The 15,178-nt window shown below is 45.0% G+C and overlaps 2 protein-coding genes and 1 non-coding gene across 6 annotated transcripts; 1 reads left to right on the plus strand and 2 right to left on the minus strand.

The window, feature by feature from the left end:
- Positions 1-2,254: 2,254 nt before the first annotated feature.
- Positions 2,255-9,395, minus strand: larp7 (La ribonucleoprotein 7, transcriptional regulator). 2 transcript variants are annotated; one of them, XM_030087127.1, is made up of 13 exons: positions 9,277-9,395; positions 8,229-8,440; positions 8,009-8,109; positions 6,315-6,398; positions 5,957-6,121; positions 5,760-5,862; positions 5,375-5,686; positions 5,091-5,244; positions 4,851-4,969; positions 4,581-4,690; positions 4,311-4,470; positions 3,985-4,076; positions 2,255-3,695 (listed from the first exon to the last, which is right to left on the minus strand). In XM_030087127.1, exons 2-13 carry the CDS (start codon positions 8,425-8,427, stop codon positions 3,618-3,620), a joined length of 1,677 nt encoding a protein of 558 aa, XP_029942987.1. In that variant the 5' UTR covers positions 8,428-8,440; positions 9,277-9,395; the 3' UTR covers positions 2,255-3,617. The 2 variants fall into 2 exon arrangements, with proteins under 2 accessions (XP_029942987.1, XP_029942982.1); XM_030087122.1 differs by having other exon boundaries at positions 4,827-4,969.
- Positions 9,396-9,612: 217 nt separating this feature from the next.
- Positions 9,613-9,686, plus strand: trnai-aau (transfer RNA isoleucine (anticodon AAU)). The gene has a single exon. It is a non-coding gene; the product is annotated as a tRNA-Ile (tRNA).
- A 164-nt stretch (positions 9,687-9,850) lies between these two features.
- Positions 9,851-14,470, minus strand: LOC115385024 (NLR family CARD domain-containing protein 3-like). 3 transcript variants are annotated; one of them, XM_030087114.1, is made up of 7 exons: positions 14,052-14,186; positions 13,410-13,573; positions 11,851-13,323; positions 11,185-11,268; positions 10,983-11,066; positions 10,665-10,742; positions 9,851-10,566 (listed from the first exon to the last, which is right to left on the minus strand). In XM_030087114.1, exons 2-7 carry the CDS (start codon positions 13,541-13,543, stop codon positions 10,248-10,250), a joined length of 2,172 nt encoding a protein of 723 aa, XP_029942974.1. In that variant the 5' UTR covers positions 13,544-13,573; positions 14,052-14,186; the 3' UTR covers positions 9,851-10,247. The 3 variants fall into 3 exon arrangements, with proteins under 3 accessions (XP_029942974.1, XP_029942967.1, XP_029942964.1); XM_030087107.1 differs by having other exon boundaries at positions 10,986-11,066; positions 11,851-13,573; positions 14,052-14,470; XM_030087104.1 differs by having other exon boundaries at positions 11,851-13,573; positions 14,052-14,470.
- Positions 14,471-15,178: the final 708 nt, after the last annotated feature.

Here is a 15,178-nt window from a genome sequence, read left to right on the forward strand (position 1 = left end):
CTCTCCCTCCCTCTTCCTCTCTCTCCCTCTCTCCTTCTCTCTCTTTCCCTCCCTCCCTCTTCCTCTCTCCCCCCACTTCCTCTCTCTCCCTCCCTCTTCCTCGCTCTCCCTCTCTCTCCCCTCTTCCTCTCTCCCTCCACTTCCTCTCTCTCTCCTTCCCTCTCTCCCTCCCTCCCTCTTCATCTCTCTCCCCCTCTCCTCCCTCTCTCTCTCTGCCTCCCTCTCTCTCCCTCCCTCTCTCTCCCCCCTCTCCCTCCCTCTCTCTCTCTCCCTCCCTCTTCCCCTCTCTCCCTCCCTCCTTCTTCCTCTCTCTCCCCCCTCTCCCTCCCTCTCTCTTTCTCTCCCCCTCTCTCTCTGTCTCTACCTCCCTCCCTCTTCCTCTCTCCCCCCACTTCCTCTCTCTCCCCCTCTCTCTCTTCCCCACTTCCTCTCTCTCCCCCCTCTCTCTCTCTCCCTCCCTCTCTCTCCCTCCCTCTCTCCCTCCCTCCCTCCCTCTTCCTCTCTCTCCCCCTCTCCCTCCCTCTCTCTCCCTCCCTCTTCCTCTCTCTCCCTCTCTCCTTCTCTCTCTCTCCCTCCCTCCCTCCCTCTTCCTCTCTCCCCCCACTTCCTCTCTCTCTCCCTCCCTCTTCCTCTCTCTCCCTCTCTCTCCCCTCTTCCTCTCTCTCCCTCCCTCCCTCTTCCTCTCTCCCTCCACTTCCTCTCTCTCTCCCTCCCTCTCTCTCCCCCCTCTCCCTCCCTCTCTCTCCTTCCCTCTCTCCCTCCCCCTCTCTCCCTCCCTCTCTCTCCTTCCCTCTCTCCCTCCCTCCCTCTTCCTCTCTCTCCCCCTCTCCCTCCCTCTCTCTCTCTGCCTCCCTCTCTCTCCCTCCCTCTCTCTCCCCCTCCCCTCCTCCCTCTTCCTCTCTCCCCCACTTCCTCTCTCTCTCTCCCCCTCTCTCTCTCTCTCCCTCTCTCTCCTTCCCTCTCTCCCTCCCTCCCTCTTCCTCTCTCTCCCCCCTCTCCCTCCCTCTCTCTCCCTCCCTCCCTCTTCCTCTCTCTCCCTCTCTCTCCCCTCTTCCTCTCTCTCCCCCTCCCTCTCTCTCCCCCTCTCTCCCTCCCTCTCTCTCCTTCCCTCTCTCCCTCCCTCCCTCTTCCTCTCTCTCCCCCCTCTCCCTTCCTTCTCTCTCTCTCTCCCTCTTTCTCTCTCTCCCTCCCTCCCTCTTCCTCTCTCTCCCCCCTCTCTCTCTGTCTCTACCTCCCTCCCTCTTCCTCTCTCCCCCCACTTCCTCTCTCTTTCCCCCTCCCTCTCTCTCCTTCCCTCTCTCCCTCCCTCCCTCTTCCTCTCTCTCCCCCCTCTCCCTCCCTCTCTCTCTCCCTCCCTCTTCCTCTCTCTCCCTCTCTCTCCCCTCTTCCTCTCTCTCCTTCTCTCTCTCTCCCTCCCTCCCTCTTCCTCTCTCCCCCCCACTTCCTCTCTCTCTCCCTCCCTCTCTCTCCTTCCCTCTCTCCCTCCCTCCCTCTTCCTCTCTCTCCCCCCTCTCCCTCCCTATCTCTCTCTCCCTCCCTCTTCCTCTCTCCTTCTCTCTCTCCCTCCCTCCCTCTTCCTCTCCCCCCACTTCCTCTCTCTCCCTCCCTCTCTCCCCCTCTCTCCCTCCCTCTCTCCTCTCTCCCTCCTCTCCCTCCCTCTCTCCCTCCCTCTCGCTGCCTCCCTCCCTCTTCCTCTCTCCCCCCACTTCCTCTCTCCCCTCTTTCTCTCTCCTCCCTCCCTCTTCCTCTCTCTCCCCCCTCTCCCTCCCTATCTCTCTCTCCCTCCCTCTTCCTCTCTCCTTCTCTCTCTCCCTCCCTCCCTCTTCCTCTCCCCCCCAGTTCCTCTCTCTCTCCCTCCCTCTCTCCCCCCCTCTCTCTCCTCTCTCCCTCCTCTCCCTCCCTCTCTCCCTCCCTCTCGCTGCCTCCCTCCCTCTTCCTCTCTCCCCTCTTTCTCTCTCCTCCCTCACTCTTTCTCTCTCTCTCCACCTCTCTCTCTCTCTCTTTCTCCCTCCCTCCCTCTTCCTCCCTCTCCCTCTAAATTTGATCACAATAAAATAAAACCCATTAAAACCAAGACCTATTACTTGAATTTATCAGAATCAGAATGCTCTTTATTGTCATTGCAACAAGTTACCGAAGTTTCAAGTTACAACGAAATTGCTTGGGTTTTTAAGACGCCCAGGCAGCCATTTGCGGCGCTCCATCTTGAAAAGGAAACAGAGTCAAAGGAACTCAGACAGAAATTGGAGGGGGGTGGTAAAAAAAACAAAAACAAAACAAAACAAAAACAAAATGTTAATTCATATTGCGGTTCCAAAGGGAGTCGTGATTAGAGCTGGGAGTGAGAGAGAGGGAAGACAGATAAGCAATCAATCTTGTCCTTGAATCTTCAGGGGATGTTTAGTCTTCCAGGGGCGCCAGCCGCAATCAGAACGTATCTTCACCAGCAGCAGGCCGATCATCATAAATCTGAAAATGTAAACATCCACAATGACCTTGACGAACAGGGGTGCCAGGCATGTGACACCCCTCCACTTCTCCCGGGCGTCGATCACATACCCGGCCTGCCGAGTCCCGTCCGGACAGGCAGGATCCCCCGCTCCTGTGCTCTTCGTTGAAAAAAATCCCATCAATTGCATAGAGAGACCAGCTGATGAATTCCGTGGTTGATATTTGGTTTGTTCGAAAAACCAAGTCAAGTGATTACTCCAGTCAAACAGACGAGACAACAGTGCCGCAAGCAGAGACAATAGGGAGGGAGAAGCAAAGTAGGGAGTAGGGAGCGTGTATTGGTGTTGCACTTTTATTTCTTTCAATTTAATGAAGTTATTTCAGTTGAATTAATTAGTCTTTTTCATCATTTTTGGGCCTATAGACTGGCCTTCCCTTTCACCATATCAACTTTTAAATGGATGGTTCAAATTTCACATTTGTGAAACTGCTTGCACCTAAAATACACGCTCCACTTAAACTGAAAGATTCAGAATATACAATTTTTGTGCATTAAATTGGTGATTTTGTGTGCTAATTACAACTTAGTTAGATCGGTGATCAATTTTTTAGCTGATTGACAACACTAATATATACATCTGTTAAAAAAAAAAAAAAAAAAAAAAAACCTGTGTTTTGGCCCTTCCTGGGTGGTACAGGACAGTCTTGAAAATGATATGGACTCTATACATTTGCTTTTCCAGCTCCACAGTGGCTTCAATACTTTTGGACCTTAATTATGTTGTGTTTTGGCTGAGCTGTTTGTTGTCATGTGTCCATAAAACCTACAACTTCATAATTACACTTCAGAAAAAAAATAAATAAAAAAAAAATAACACATAAAAGCCTTTGCCTGTACATTTCTTCACTGGGAGAAAGTTCAGATCAATCATAGCAACATCTGCACAGATTTTTATTTTCTGTAAAAAAACAGTTTTTTTGGGGTTTTTTTACGAAAGCCAAATATCGACATGCATAGCAGCATTCCACGTTATCTTGGGGATTCCAGTGCCCCCGGAAAAAAGAACAAAATCCTAACTAAGAATCGTTTAAAAAAATTTAACTTCATGTTTTTGTTAATTCCTCTTCTGGCGTTAAAAAAGTATGACGGCTAATCTGAGAGACTTTCAGTCTTCTTGGAAACGGATGTGCTTGTTCGCCTCCTTGGCTCGGGCAATGAGGATCTTTTCAGCTTTGGATATGAGCTGCAGTGAGAGAAGAATTTAAAGAAAAGATGAGATTGAGACAACAGAAATGGACAAACAGACACATGCTAAACTCCTTATAAAATATGTGAACTAAATTTCATGAACAAAAAATTCTTTTTGACTCTCAATATTAAATAATAAAGTACGTTTGTGGGCATCCATGTTGTGTATAGTGTCACAGGTAAACATGACAGTGTTGTCCCAGATCATGCTTGAATGCACAAACTTAAACAACTGTTAAACATGTGTTTGATCCGATGTTTCCGCACTTGAGGGGCGAGCTCACCTTTTCTGTCCCCCGTTTCTTTTCCCTTGGACGATTCAGTTTCACCTGGCGGTCCACCAAGATCTTCTGCCAGTACCTCTGTTCATGGTCACCTTGAAGACGAATTAAAACAAAGTGGAGCAGAATGATTTGAGTTTTCTCCTTCAATTCAGCTTGACTGTTGTGTCTGGTTCAATGATGCCTGAATGAAAAACATTGTTTTTAAACAGCATTATGAATTCATGCTGGTTAAGAGCCTGCACAGACATCCGTATCCCCCGCTCTCATATGCAGGGCGTGCGTGCACGTGGGCTTAGTGGAGTAAAAAAGAAAAAAGAAAATCTCACCTGAGAGAATTTCAAGCTTCCAGCTGTGCTCTTTCTGCAGCTGGGCTTTCACACTGCTGACGGCTTTTGCTTCCTCCGGCGAGTGAAAGCGGATGTGACCTTCGGCATCTCCTTCCAAGATGTCGATGTAGGCCACTGGAGAGATTTTACTCAAAGCCTCCTGCAAAGAAAAGAGGAAGAAAGAATATCGACAATAGTTCTTAAGTTGAAAAGAGCTTCCGTAGCTTTTGGACAGCAGGAGCTGAGAGGGAGAACTGAGGTGGACTGTACTTTGAGGATCTTCCTCCCCGGTAACGGTTTGCTGTCAGTGATCTTCATGATGACCCCGCTGGTGAACTTTGGCCCCTGCTTCAGTACTTTCTCACTTGTGTTATTCTCAACTGGGAAGATATAGAAAAAAGTAGAACAATGATACTTCTTGAAACGGTTTCTGTCTTGTTATCTCTATTAAAACACACTGAGATTGGAGTGTGACATTTTAGACAAAGAATGTTGGCTGTTTTTGAATTTTAATACCTCTAAATCTTTCCAGAAACACACCTGGTTGGTCTGGAGGCTGGGGCTCCTTGCCGTCAATGTGAGTGATGCACTTCTTCAGCGAGGCCATGCTGCGTTTCTGCAGCCTCAAGTACTCGTCCTTCAGTGTGAGCCAATCTTTCCTTATGAAAAGAGGAAGAGGATGGGTGTTAGGCTTCTCAAGTTATTTTAGTTCTGAAGGGGCTTTTATTGGAAAAAAAAAATCATGTGTACTGGCATTTAAAAAAAAAAGGGGGATCTTACTTTGACAGAACTCGAAGTGGAATGACTTCTTCTCCGATTTTCAGTTTCTCTTTGTGTTTCTTTTTTCTCTTCCTCTTTGCTTTGACATCTTTGTCATCTCCGTTTTCCTTCCCCGTCTCAAGATCCTGCTGTGAGTCACTTGGAGTGGGTGAATCTAAAAACGGAAATTGCACTTAACAAAAGACATTTGTTGTGATATAAACATTTCTCAAAAGTCAATTCCAAGTTTGAGCAAGGGACGAGTTAAAAATTCCCTCAGCCCAAACACCACTAGGATGCTGTACCTCTCTTTGTTTTCTCCCTCGCCACCTCTTCAGATCTACTTTCACTGGTTTTTCTCATCTTTGATGGAACATCGCTTTCTGAGAGCTCTGCTGTCTGCGACCGCCGTCTCTTTTTCTCCGACAGTTTTCCTGGAGTCTTCTGAGAGCTGCTGAGCTCCGGTTCAAACTCCTCCGCTGCTGCCGACGTCTTCCTCTTCTGCACAGGAGGTTCATCCTCCATCGCCTGTTCTTTCACGTCGCCGGACGGTGCCTGGGCTGAAGCGCTGTCTTTCTTTTTCTTCTTTTTGCGCTTTTTCTTCTCCTCTTCCTCACCTGCGGTGTGTAAATGTCAGGTTGTCAAAACACGATCAGACGCCTCAGACACTTGTTTTGATGAGAGTTTTACCTGCCGGCAGGCCGTCGGCATCCACAGGAATTGGCTTCCTGTTTAGAGTTTTGGGGAAAATCCCTGGCTTCCTGGGAGCATCTTCAGGAGGGTTGTTCAGCATCTGTGTCAAACATCAACTCTTCTAATTAGCACTTATTTTCCATAAACGCCAAAGTTCATCTGAGTTGTAAAATATTCCAGAACTGTCTTCTTACCTCTATGGCTGTGAGTGCTTCCTCTTCCTTTTCAAACTCCACAAAGGCGAATCCCTTCGAATCGTCGGACGTCTTGAACCTGGGGATGCTGACGTAAACCACGTTCCCACACTTTGTGAACACCCTCTCTATCCAGCTGTGCGTCACGTCCTTGGGCAAAAGTTCCTTATCAAAAAAACAAAAGGTGGACATTTAATATTTTGTGACTGAATGATATTGTCAGCTAGAGAAAACTTTATCAACAAATAAATATGAAAATGGTGATGCTATAAACTGTATAAAAAAAAAATGCAATCAAAATAATAGATTATTATTAACATATATGATGTGCTGTGAACAGAAAATAAACATGTATTACCACATAGACTGTACGGCTATCAACATCATTTGGCCTGTCTCCAACAGGAAGCTGACGTCTGACTTTTGTCCCCTCCAAGTTAAGCTGGAAGACAAAAAGTGCAACATGTTTATGTCAAAATATGCTTGAACAAAGACTTTAATGAGTTAATTATGAAAACATCAGAAAATAGTTATCTGGTTGACAAGCTATAGTTGCTGGACCATTGATGATGGAGGTGGGATTTGGAGAACAAGGGATATTGCGCAGTGAGGAGAGGTTTGTAAATTGGTGCTGATGGATCTGTCATGGCCCCTGAAGGACCGCTCCCTGCTCTGTCATTGTGGGCCGAGCGCGATGTGACTGGGGGTGAAACAGGTATGAATGTTGTAAGTTGTATGTGTAAATATGTAAATGCATGTGTTTTTATGTACGTAAAAAGACTTGCATGTAGGTGTATATATATATTCAATCCATGCGTTTTACATGGGACTTTTTATTCCTTTATAAATCCTAATTCTCCTCTAAAATGACCATGGACAAAAGTATTCTTAATTACGTTTAAATCCAGCGGGTTTACTCTCCTTTGGAAGCGGTATTATATGCTAATTAGGCGCGCCTCCACTCTGGTGGTTCTGCGCATGCTCCGTCGTGATGACGCAATTTTCCAAGATGGCGGTCCACTGTCCGCGTTTCGACTCGTTTGGAGACGAGTTATTTAACAGCAGTTTTAGAAGAATTGGATATAATGAAACGAGCGGATCGACGAGCGTTTAACAACGCGGACATTTTCAAAGCTGTAGGGTCCAAGTTAATCGAGAAAGAAAGACGAGAAAAATGCTGTTTACTTCCGGGAGACGTCAGCACGTCACGGCCGACTCCTGTCCAATCAGAACGTCTCGCAGAACCCGGCGTGAGAGGATTTTCGTTTTTCCCATGTAAACGCGCTGCTCATGAATATAATTCTCAGTTGCTCAGAATAAAACAATTCCAAAATAAAAAACACCATGTATAACAATAGAATAACAACCAAAGTGAATTTTAGTAATTAAAAATAGCTGAATGAAGGCAGGAAGCAAATTGGAGCGGCTGTAAATGCAGGGCGACTGCTGAAGAGCCTTAGACAAGTTGGTGGCATATAAGTTTTATTTGATCCTACTTTTAGACTCTATTAATGTCTAGCGTGTGTTATGAGTAAACCAATAGATACTTTGTTCAACTATAACAGAAATTTGTCTTTGACAAGGCTTATTCACAGATACACACTACAGCTGTAGGGACATATGTAGATTTAGATATGTGTTAAAAAAAAAAGGAAAAAACAAATGTTGTGTAGTTGTGGTTTTTTTGGAAATACACATTCTAAATAAAAAAGACATCATATATTTCAGACGTTTGCCACAAGTCAAAACATAATTAAAATAATTGACAACATTATCACATGTTGAATTCTACTTCGTAAGTGCTTAGCCCGCCTACCTACGGCCTTCGCCTTGGTGAGTACCACTAGCGAAGCCCGTAGGCGGGCACGCACTTACTCGTAGAACTGGAGTTACATCCAGTAACTACTAATTCTACTTCGTAAGTGCTTAGCCCGCCTACGGGCTTCGCTAGTGGTACTCACCAAGGCGAAGGCCGTAGGTAGGCGGGCACGCACTTACTCGTAGAACTGGAGTTACATCCAGTAACTACTAATTATCATCAAGCAGCAGTACCTCAACTACAGATGAGTTTCTCAGCGCTCTGGCAATCAGCTTTGTGTCGGTTGTCAACTTCTTCATTCGATTGAAACTAGTCAACACAGATATATCCACATCTGGAAGAAATAACAAAAAGGACATTGGAGAATGTCTCAAAACAAAAGCCTGCATCAAAAACATTCAATGACAGATGAAAATGTGGCAGTGTATGTTTTCAGCACAAACGGCCGCTTACATCCATCACTGGATTCGTCGATGAGAGTCTTCAGAAAGCGGTCCTTATGGAGGTTGACGTCCCCAAACCAGAACTCCACTTGCTTCTTCACGTCACCAAGCAACTGTTTGACACGAGACCTCTTCTTCTTCTCTGTGTCTGTCTCTTTACTGCTGGACTGAGGAGCATCAACATGCTCTCCCCTCTCAGAGGCAATCATGGTGAAGACGACACTGCAATGCAGATCAACACAAAACACAATTTGATAAAAGTTCCACAAAAATCCCACATATGCACTGAGTTTACTCAATATTTGTAACACTATTTTTATTGTTTTTATCAAAACATCCTTATAAAAACCATGTTTTTAAGGTAGTATGGTAACAAATACGGAAAACATATTGCACAAAGTCTGACAAGAGAAAACATTTTGTTCAAACGTTTTTTTTTAATAAAGCAACACTAAAGAAGACAAATCAAAATATAGCATGAGCACTCTTACAAGCAAACAAAACAGCATCTACAGCAGCTTCTACAAATCTGCTGAGAATATTTCGAGTATTCTGCTGCAATGTTTTCTACAAAATCTTTCCAAGCAAACAGCTCTTTACTCTCTTTAAGCAATCTCAAAGAACCATTACCTCCATTTGTCTTTTTTATGCCTGATAACATTTACTATATGACTTTGATCCTTTGCCGCAAAGCAAATCTCTAACTAATACTTTTCTTGTTGGCATTGCATCATGAAAGGTCTTATTTACAGAGTGTAGTACGTTTTAAACACACCACTCATCGAAAAACTGCTGATGATATAAAAACAAAGATGGAACTACTATCAAACTGTGTGAAGAGTCATCAAGCCATAACATTATTATACTGACGATATGAAACGGACAGCTCAAACAGTGTTTTGGTACAACTCTTTCCGTTTAATAACTGAAGTGAGCTCTGCTTGCTGATCATTAACTATCTGGGCTCGCCATGCTAGTTGTTTATAAGCCATGCAAAGCTCTCAATCTGAGGTTGTGTCGCTTCACTGAACTCTGACGAACCAAACAATCGAACTTACCTGACTATAAATGACAAAACCAGTCAAGTGCGGTACTGTATTCACAAAATAATACGAAATATTAAGAATTAGCGGGCTAATGTCTCCTTGTGCGACATAGCTGCGTGCAGGATAACGTCGCAGACTAAATACGTCATCAAGAGCGACCCAAACTTCCTGTGAATTACAAAAACGCTCAAATACCAACACGTGGCAAGTTTCTGGTTTGCACATGCTGATAAAAATCTCCCGTATTAGTCACATATGATAATAGTTTTGAAAAAGTATCCAAACAGTCGGCAAAAGATGTTTGGTTATCATGTTCAAATTCTCTGGGGCGGGCTGATTGAACACATGGGCCGGTTAGCTCAGTTGGTTAGAGCGTGGTGCTAATAACGCCAAGGTCGCGGGTTCGATCCCCGTACGGGCCATCTCAAATGTTTTCCTCCGACCGGCAGGGTGACGCTCTCCCTTCTTTGATTGTAGTTTTCATGCTTGATATCAGCTTTGAAAACACTCGTAATTACAACACGGAGTAAATTTCAAATCCATTTTTATTGCCCAGTTCAATACCTATAAAAATCATAAATACCACATTGGAATTGCATATGTCACTGGTACAAAGTGCAGAGTGTTCTTAACCACAAAACAGAATAGAATACACAGAAAAATAACACACAATCAATCAAATAGTTTTAAGAATGTCAATGTGGTAGTAATCAATGACATATATGATAACACATGCAGCTACAGGTATGAAACTAATGCTATGTGTACAATATTTCAAGGTCTATGGTTTCAGGTTATGACCATGTCTATGTACACAGCATGAATCACGTATGTATAATTGTCCAGCTATATCTTTTGGAGGAAATGAATATATGTTAGTGCAAAACTGTGATTTTGTTCCCTTCCCTGTCTTGTCTTCCACCTAACCGATTGAAATTCATGTTCCACATAGAGCTTATGAAACAGAGCTGGTGCTGTGTGCGTCACAGGTCCAAAATGTTCTCAAACTTTCGGAGTCTTTTGCACGTGTCCTCCTCGGTGCAGCTCTCAATCCTGCTCTTGATCAGCTGCGACAGTTTAGTGTAGAAGGTCAGCACCCACTGAGTTTCCAAGCACTGGGCCGACAGGTTGCACAGTTTGTGGAGAAACATCACCAGCTTCTCATTGTCGTTTACCTCACACCTTCTGATGACCCACTCCCCCCACGTCTCCCAGGTATCGTCGTCTGTGAAACTCAGATTCATGCTTTCCTGGTTGAGCACAGACTGTGGCCCCTCATCGGTCAAGTCATTCCATATGGCTCTGTGGTTTGAAAAAAAAAACAAACCACAATCTTCAGAAATATTGACTTAAATTGATTCTTGTTGAAATATTGATTAAATTAAAAGCCATTCACTCACACAACTCTGTCCAGGGGATGTGGGATTAGGTCATTGAGTGCCAGCAGGCCTCTGAAACTAATATGGTTTCCTTCCACCCTGTGTGAGAGCACATAGAAAACATTATTTCAGTGAGTCGTCTGATATATTTTACAGGAGAATAAAATTGCCAAAACACAACATGCATCTCCGACTCAAAGCATTAAATGTTTCATTGAGATTCTCAGGTTGGACAGATTACAACAATTCATAATACATGTAGTCAGTCTCATTTTCAGGAATGAACAACTTTCAGTTCTTCTAAACACATGTTTTGTGTCAATTGTGCAAGTTTCCTACCACAATTCCTTCAGCTTTTTTTTCACCGCAATGGCACTAGAAAGAGCTGTTACTTCATCGTCACCGATGTTTGACCACCCGAGACTGTTCACGAAAGAAGAAGTGTCACTAAATCAGAGTTGATAGCGTGAGATTTGTATGTAAGATTTTGTTTAGCATTTTATTATTATGCAAAAAAAAAAGAAAAAAAAAAACAACTTACCCGAGGTGGGTGAGAGTGTCTGACTCCCGCAGCACATCAGCAATGACCTGAACTGAGTCCATATTGAGGTTGTTTTCGCCAAGCCTTGAAATGAAATCAGCAGAGGAGACAAACTTTTTATTTAAATGTTTTGACCCGTGTCAGTGCACGTTGATAACACTGATCACACTGATGCGCCTCAATAACAAAACCATCATTGTTATTGAGTGAATCTTTGTCGTTTTGCCTTCAAACACGTCACCAATCTCAGCTTGCTACATCCCACCCACTGGCATGCATCATGATGAAGATACTGCATTAGGTTCTTCTTTCAGGATGAGGTTTCATATTTTCAGTGACGTGGGTGAAAACAGAACAACACACCTTTCATAAGCGGATTGACTCTGTGCTCCAGATTTATGTTATGAGAAAAAAATAAAGGATCTGAGGAGATGTGCCGCTTTCCTGTCCTTTTTATGTATAGATCTACTTAGATTTTAGTTGTTCGTATTAATGATCAAACAGCTGGACTTTTCACAACCATGCTTCATTATGTCCTTGAATGAATTGGCTGTAATGTATTGCGTGTACCTTTTCACATTAAAAGAAAGAAACAAGTTTGAGGTTTTACACGTGTATGAAGGGACACATGACTTCAGTTTTGAACTGAGTTTACCTGGAACTCACCAAAGTCTGTCACATCTGAGCAGCAGTTGTTGAATGTCTCTGAGAGCGTCGGAGCTCACTGCGGTTCCTGTCAGGTCCAGCTCTGATATCGTCCCTTCTGTGAGGCCAAGGAAGTACTTGATGGCGTTGTAGTCCATCTGTGAGAGAGTCTCATCGCTGACATTAACCCGCAGTGACTTTGGCTGCACAGCAAGCGCTAATGAAGGGTCCTGCTGCTCAAACATGCAGTGGATGTAGTTCAGGATCTGTTCTCCGTCCTCACAGTGTTGTGTAAGCTCTGCGATGATTTTATCTCGATACGTGTCCACTTTGTCTTTGCGGCAACACAACCCCACTTGCCTGGACAGGAAGTTGGCGTTGCGTTCGGAGAGAATTCCTGACAGGAAGCGGCTGAACAGGTCCAGGTGTCCACTGCTTCTTACATCTCCGGGACTCGGAGTGCGTTGAAGCTCACTGGGTAAAGGCTGATCTGTTACAGCGCAGTAAAGCGCGGCAAAAAACTCCTGAATGGTAAGATGAGCGAAGGAGAAAACCTCCTCAGTGCAGCCGGGCTCTTGTGCAACCGTCGTGTCGAGAAAGGTGCTGACGAGGCTGCTTTTCTCTAAGGTGGCAACGTCATGGTCGCTGCTGTAGAAAAGAGTTTGATGCTCCATCAGTTTCTGGAAGGCGAGTCTCCCCAGCTGGAGGACAACGTCAGACAGCTGCTGGACGGTTCCCGCTCTCTGTTCTTGAGCACATGTTTCAGCTCTTGTCTGGGTGTGAGAACGAAGCAAGGCCACCAGATACTGCACGTAAATGTCCGTCATGGTCTTGGGCCTTTCTTCGTAGACGTCTTTGCTTTCTTTGAGGATACAGCACACAATGCAGCAGAACGCAGGGATGTAGCATAGCGTCAGCATCAGCTCATTTTCTAAAACCACCTTGAACATGCGTTCGGCGGTTGCACAGTCTTGAAAATAACGAAAGAAATAGTCTTGCACTTCGGCCAGAGAGAAGCCGGCGATGAGCACGAAGCGGTCGATGCAGCCGACAGGGATGTGGCCCACAGCCGCAGGCCGAGTCGTCAGCATGACGGAAGCGTTTGGCAGCAGCTCGCCCTGCATCAAGCTCTGGAACACCTCCTTTACCTCTGCATCTTCGTCCGGTTCCGTCACGAAGGCGTCGTCGTCGCAGCTCCTGTAATGCCTGAACTCGTCAAAGCCATCCAAGATGATCAGCAGCTTTTCGTCGTTGGCCAAGATGTTGTCCAGCTCTTTGGCGAGGTGTCTGTTTTTACGCAGAACCAGCTCTCTGAAGTTTGTGGGCTTGTCAATCAGATTCAAGTCTCTGAAGGTCATGTGGATGATGAAGTCAAAGTTCAGGTGGCCCTTGTTTCCGCCAAAATCAAACAGCATCTTTTGCACCAGGATCGTCTTTCCGATTCCAGCCACGCCGGTCACCAGGACCTTCTTCACCGGACGGTTCGGATTTGCACTGGAAAATAATTCAGCTGGTGTGATTTTCTTATGCACGACGGACTTCTGCTGCATAGAGAGTCGCTTTTGTCCGAAGGTAAGCACCTCGTGTCTCTTAATCTCCAAGCCCTGGTGTCCGTCGACCAACAGGAGGTTGACGTAATGCTCGGAAAAAAATATTTTCTCTCCGTGGCGAGTGTTGTAGAAGAGCATGCTCTCACTCCTACGCCTGAGGACATCCTTGTGCTTCTGTCTCAGCTTGTTGTAATCTGCAAAAGAAAGCATGTTTTTCAGATTGTTTTCACTCAAAAGTGACAGCAAGAATGACTAAAAAATAGGGATTCGTTCTTAAACAAGCAAGTTTTGAGTATGGATTCGAACAGGAGGAGAAGATGGCGTGGATGTGTGGTCGGACAGAGGGTCTGGGAGCAGAGTGGATGACAGCTCTGCTGACTGAAGGAGCTATTCTGAACTGAACTGCTGGCTGCAGACGATGGAAGGATGAGGGGGTTTCAAATGATGATGGAGGTGGCTGATTCTTAGACTATTCAATCTTTCTGGGGGATTTTGTGAGGGAGACTGAAGAGTTGTGAACCACAACTACAATAAATACAAGCAATGACGAGGCTGTGGACAAAGACAGAAGTGAATAACAATGCCGTTCAAGCAAATGTTAAACACAATACATTGTTGCCCCTCCTTCATAACCTCAGTGTTCTAATGACGCGTTTGGTTTGATTTGCATACCTTTAGACGGAGGCCGATCTGTGTTCCCTTCTTGCATGCACTGGTTTCTTGCAGAGAGAAAAATGCTGGCTGCCTCCTCGCCCTTGCACTCCAGAATATCCAGCACCCTCCTCACTCTTGCCCGGGGCCCCGGCAGACACACCACTTCCTCACGATCATCTCGAGTGAACACTTCCCGGCTCACCAAGACGTCCAGCAGAGAGTCGATCTGCCCCTCCAGATCATCCACGAGAGAAACTCTCAGCACCCTCAGTGCAGTCAGAGAATCCAAAACATCCTTTTCCACCATCGCTAATCTGAAATAATCCTCACAGCAACTCTATTCAAGTTTAGTTGTGACGAACTGATGGCAGGAGTCTGAACCAAAGCTTCATGATGTAATAAAAAGGCTCTTCTCATCGTCCGGAGGCGTCTTGAAGACGCACATTCTCCTGGCCGCCCTGAGCAACTGCTCATGCTGTCGCAAAATGAGGAAGTGCATATTCCTTTTTTTTAGGAAGTTGTCAGCATGACGTGTTGAAATCTTGCTCATCAAGTCTGTATTCACTGTAATACTCTCAGGTGTGGCTGTCAAATCTATTTTGATACGTGTTAAAGGGGAAGAGGAAGTTACTCATTTATCACTCTCACGTATAGAAATCGGCCTGGCCAATACGAGCAGTGTGAATAAAACATTGTCACGGCGAGAAAGGAAGAAAGAAAGAAAAAAAAAATCACAACCATTTAATTACAAAAAGGAATGTATTTGGTTTTATTTGATGATAGAAAGCAACACGTCCCCATAGCATGCACGCCCAACACCAACAGCTGCAGGGAAATCAATGCTTCAACACCCCCAACCCCGTAAATATATACAACACTATGCACAAGAACTCACATGGCAATAAATAGAATGACAAAACAAATATCTACATAACTTAAGAGCAAAAGCAATATGTTGATGATATTTCCCAATGATTAGTTCACAGTAACAGGCCGAGTCGTGCCCTGCTAATGTGCACGTCGCATTTGATGAGGAAGCTTTCAACAATCTAGGACACAATGTGAAAAAGTGCAAACCCTGCCTATCTGGCACATTAATGTAAGAATGGTACATTAATAAAGAGCTTTACAATATTCTCTACAGT

Source organism: Salarias fasciatus, chromosome 3 (assembly GCF_902148845.1).
Source record: "Salarias fasciatus chromosome 3, fSalaFa1.1, whole genome shotgun sequence".
Taxonomy (NCBI): Eukaryota; Metazoa; Chordata; class Actinopteri; order Blenniiformes; family Blenniidae; genus Salarias; species Salarias fasciatus.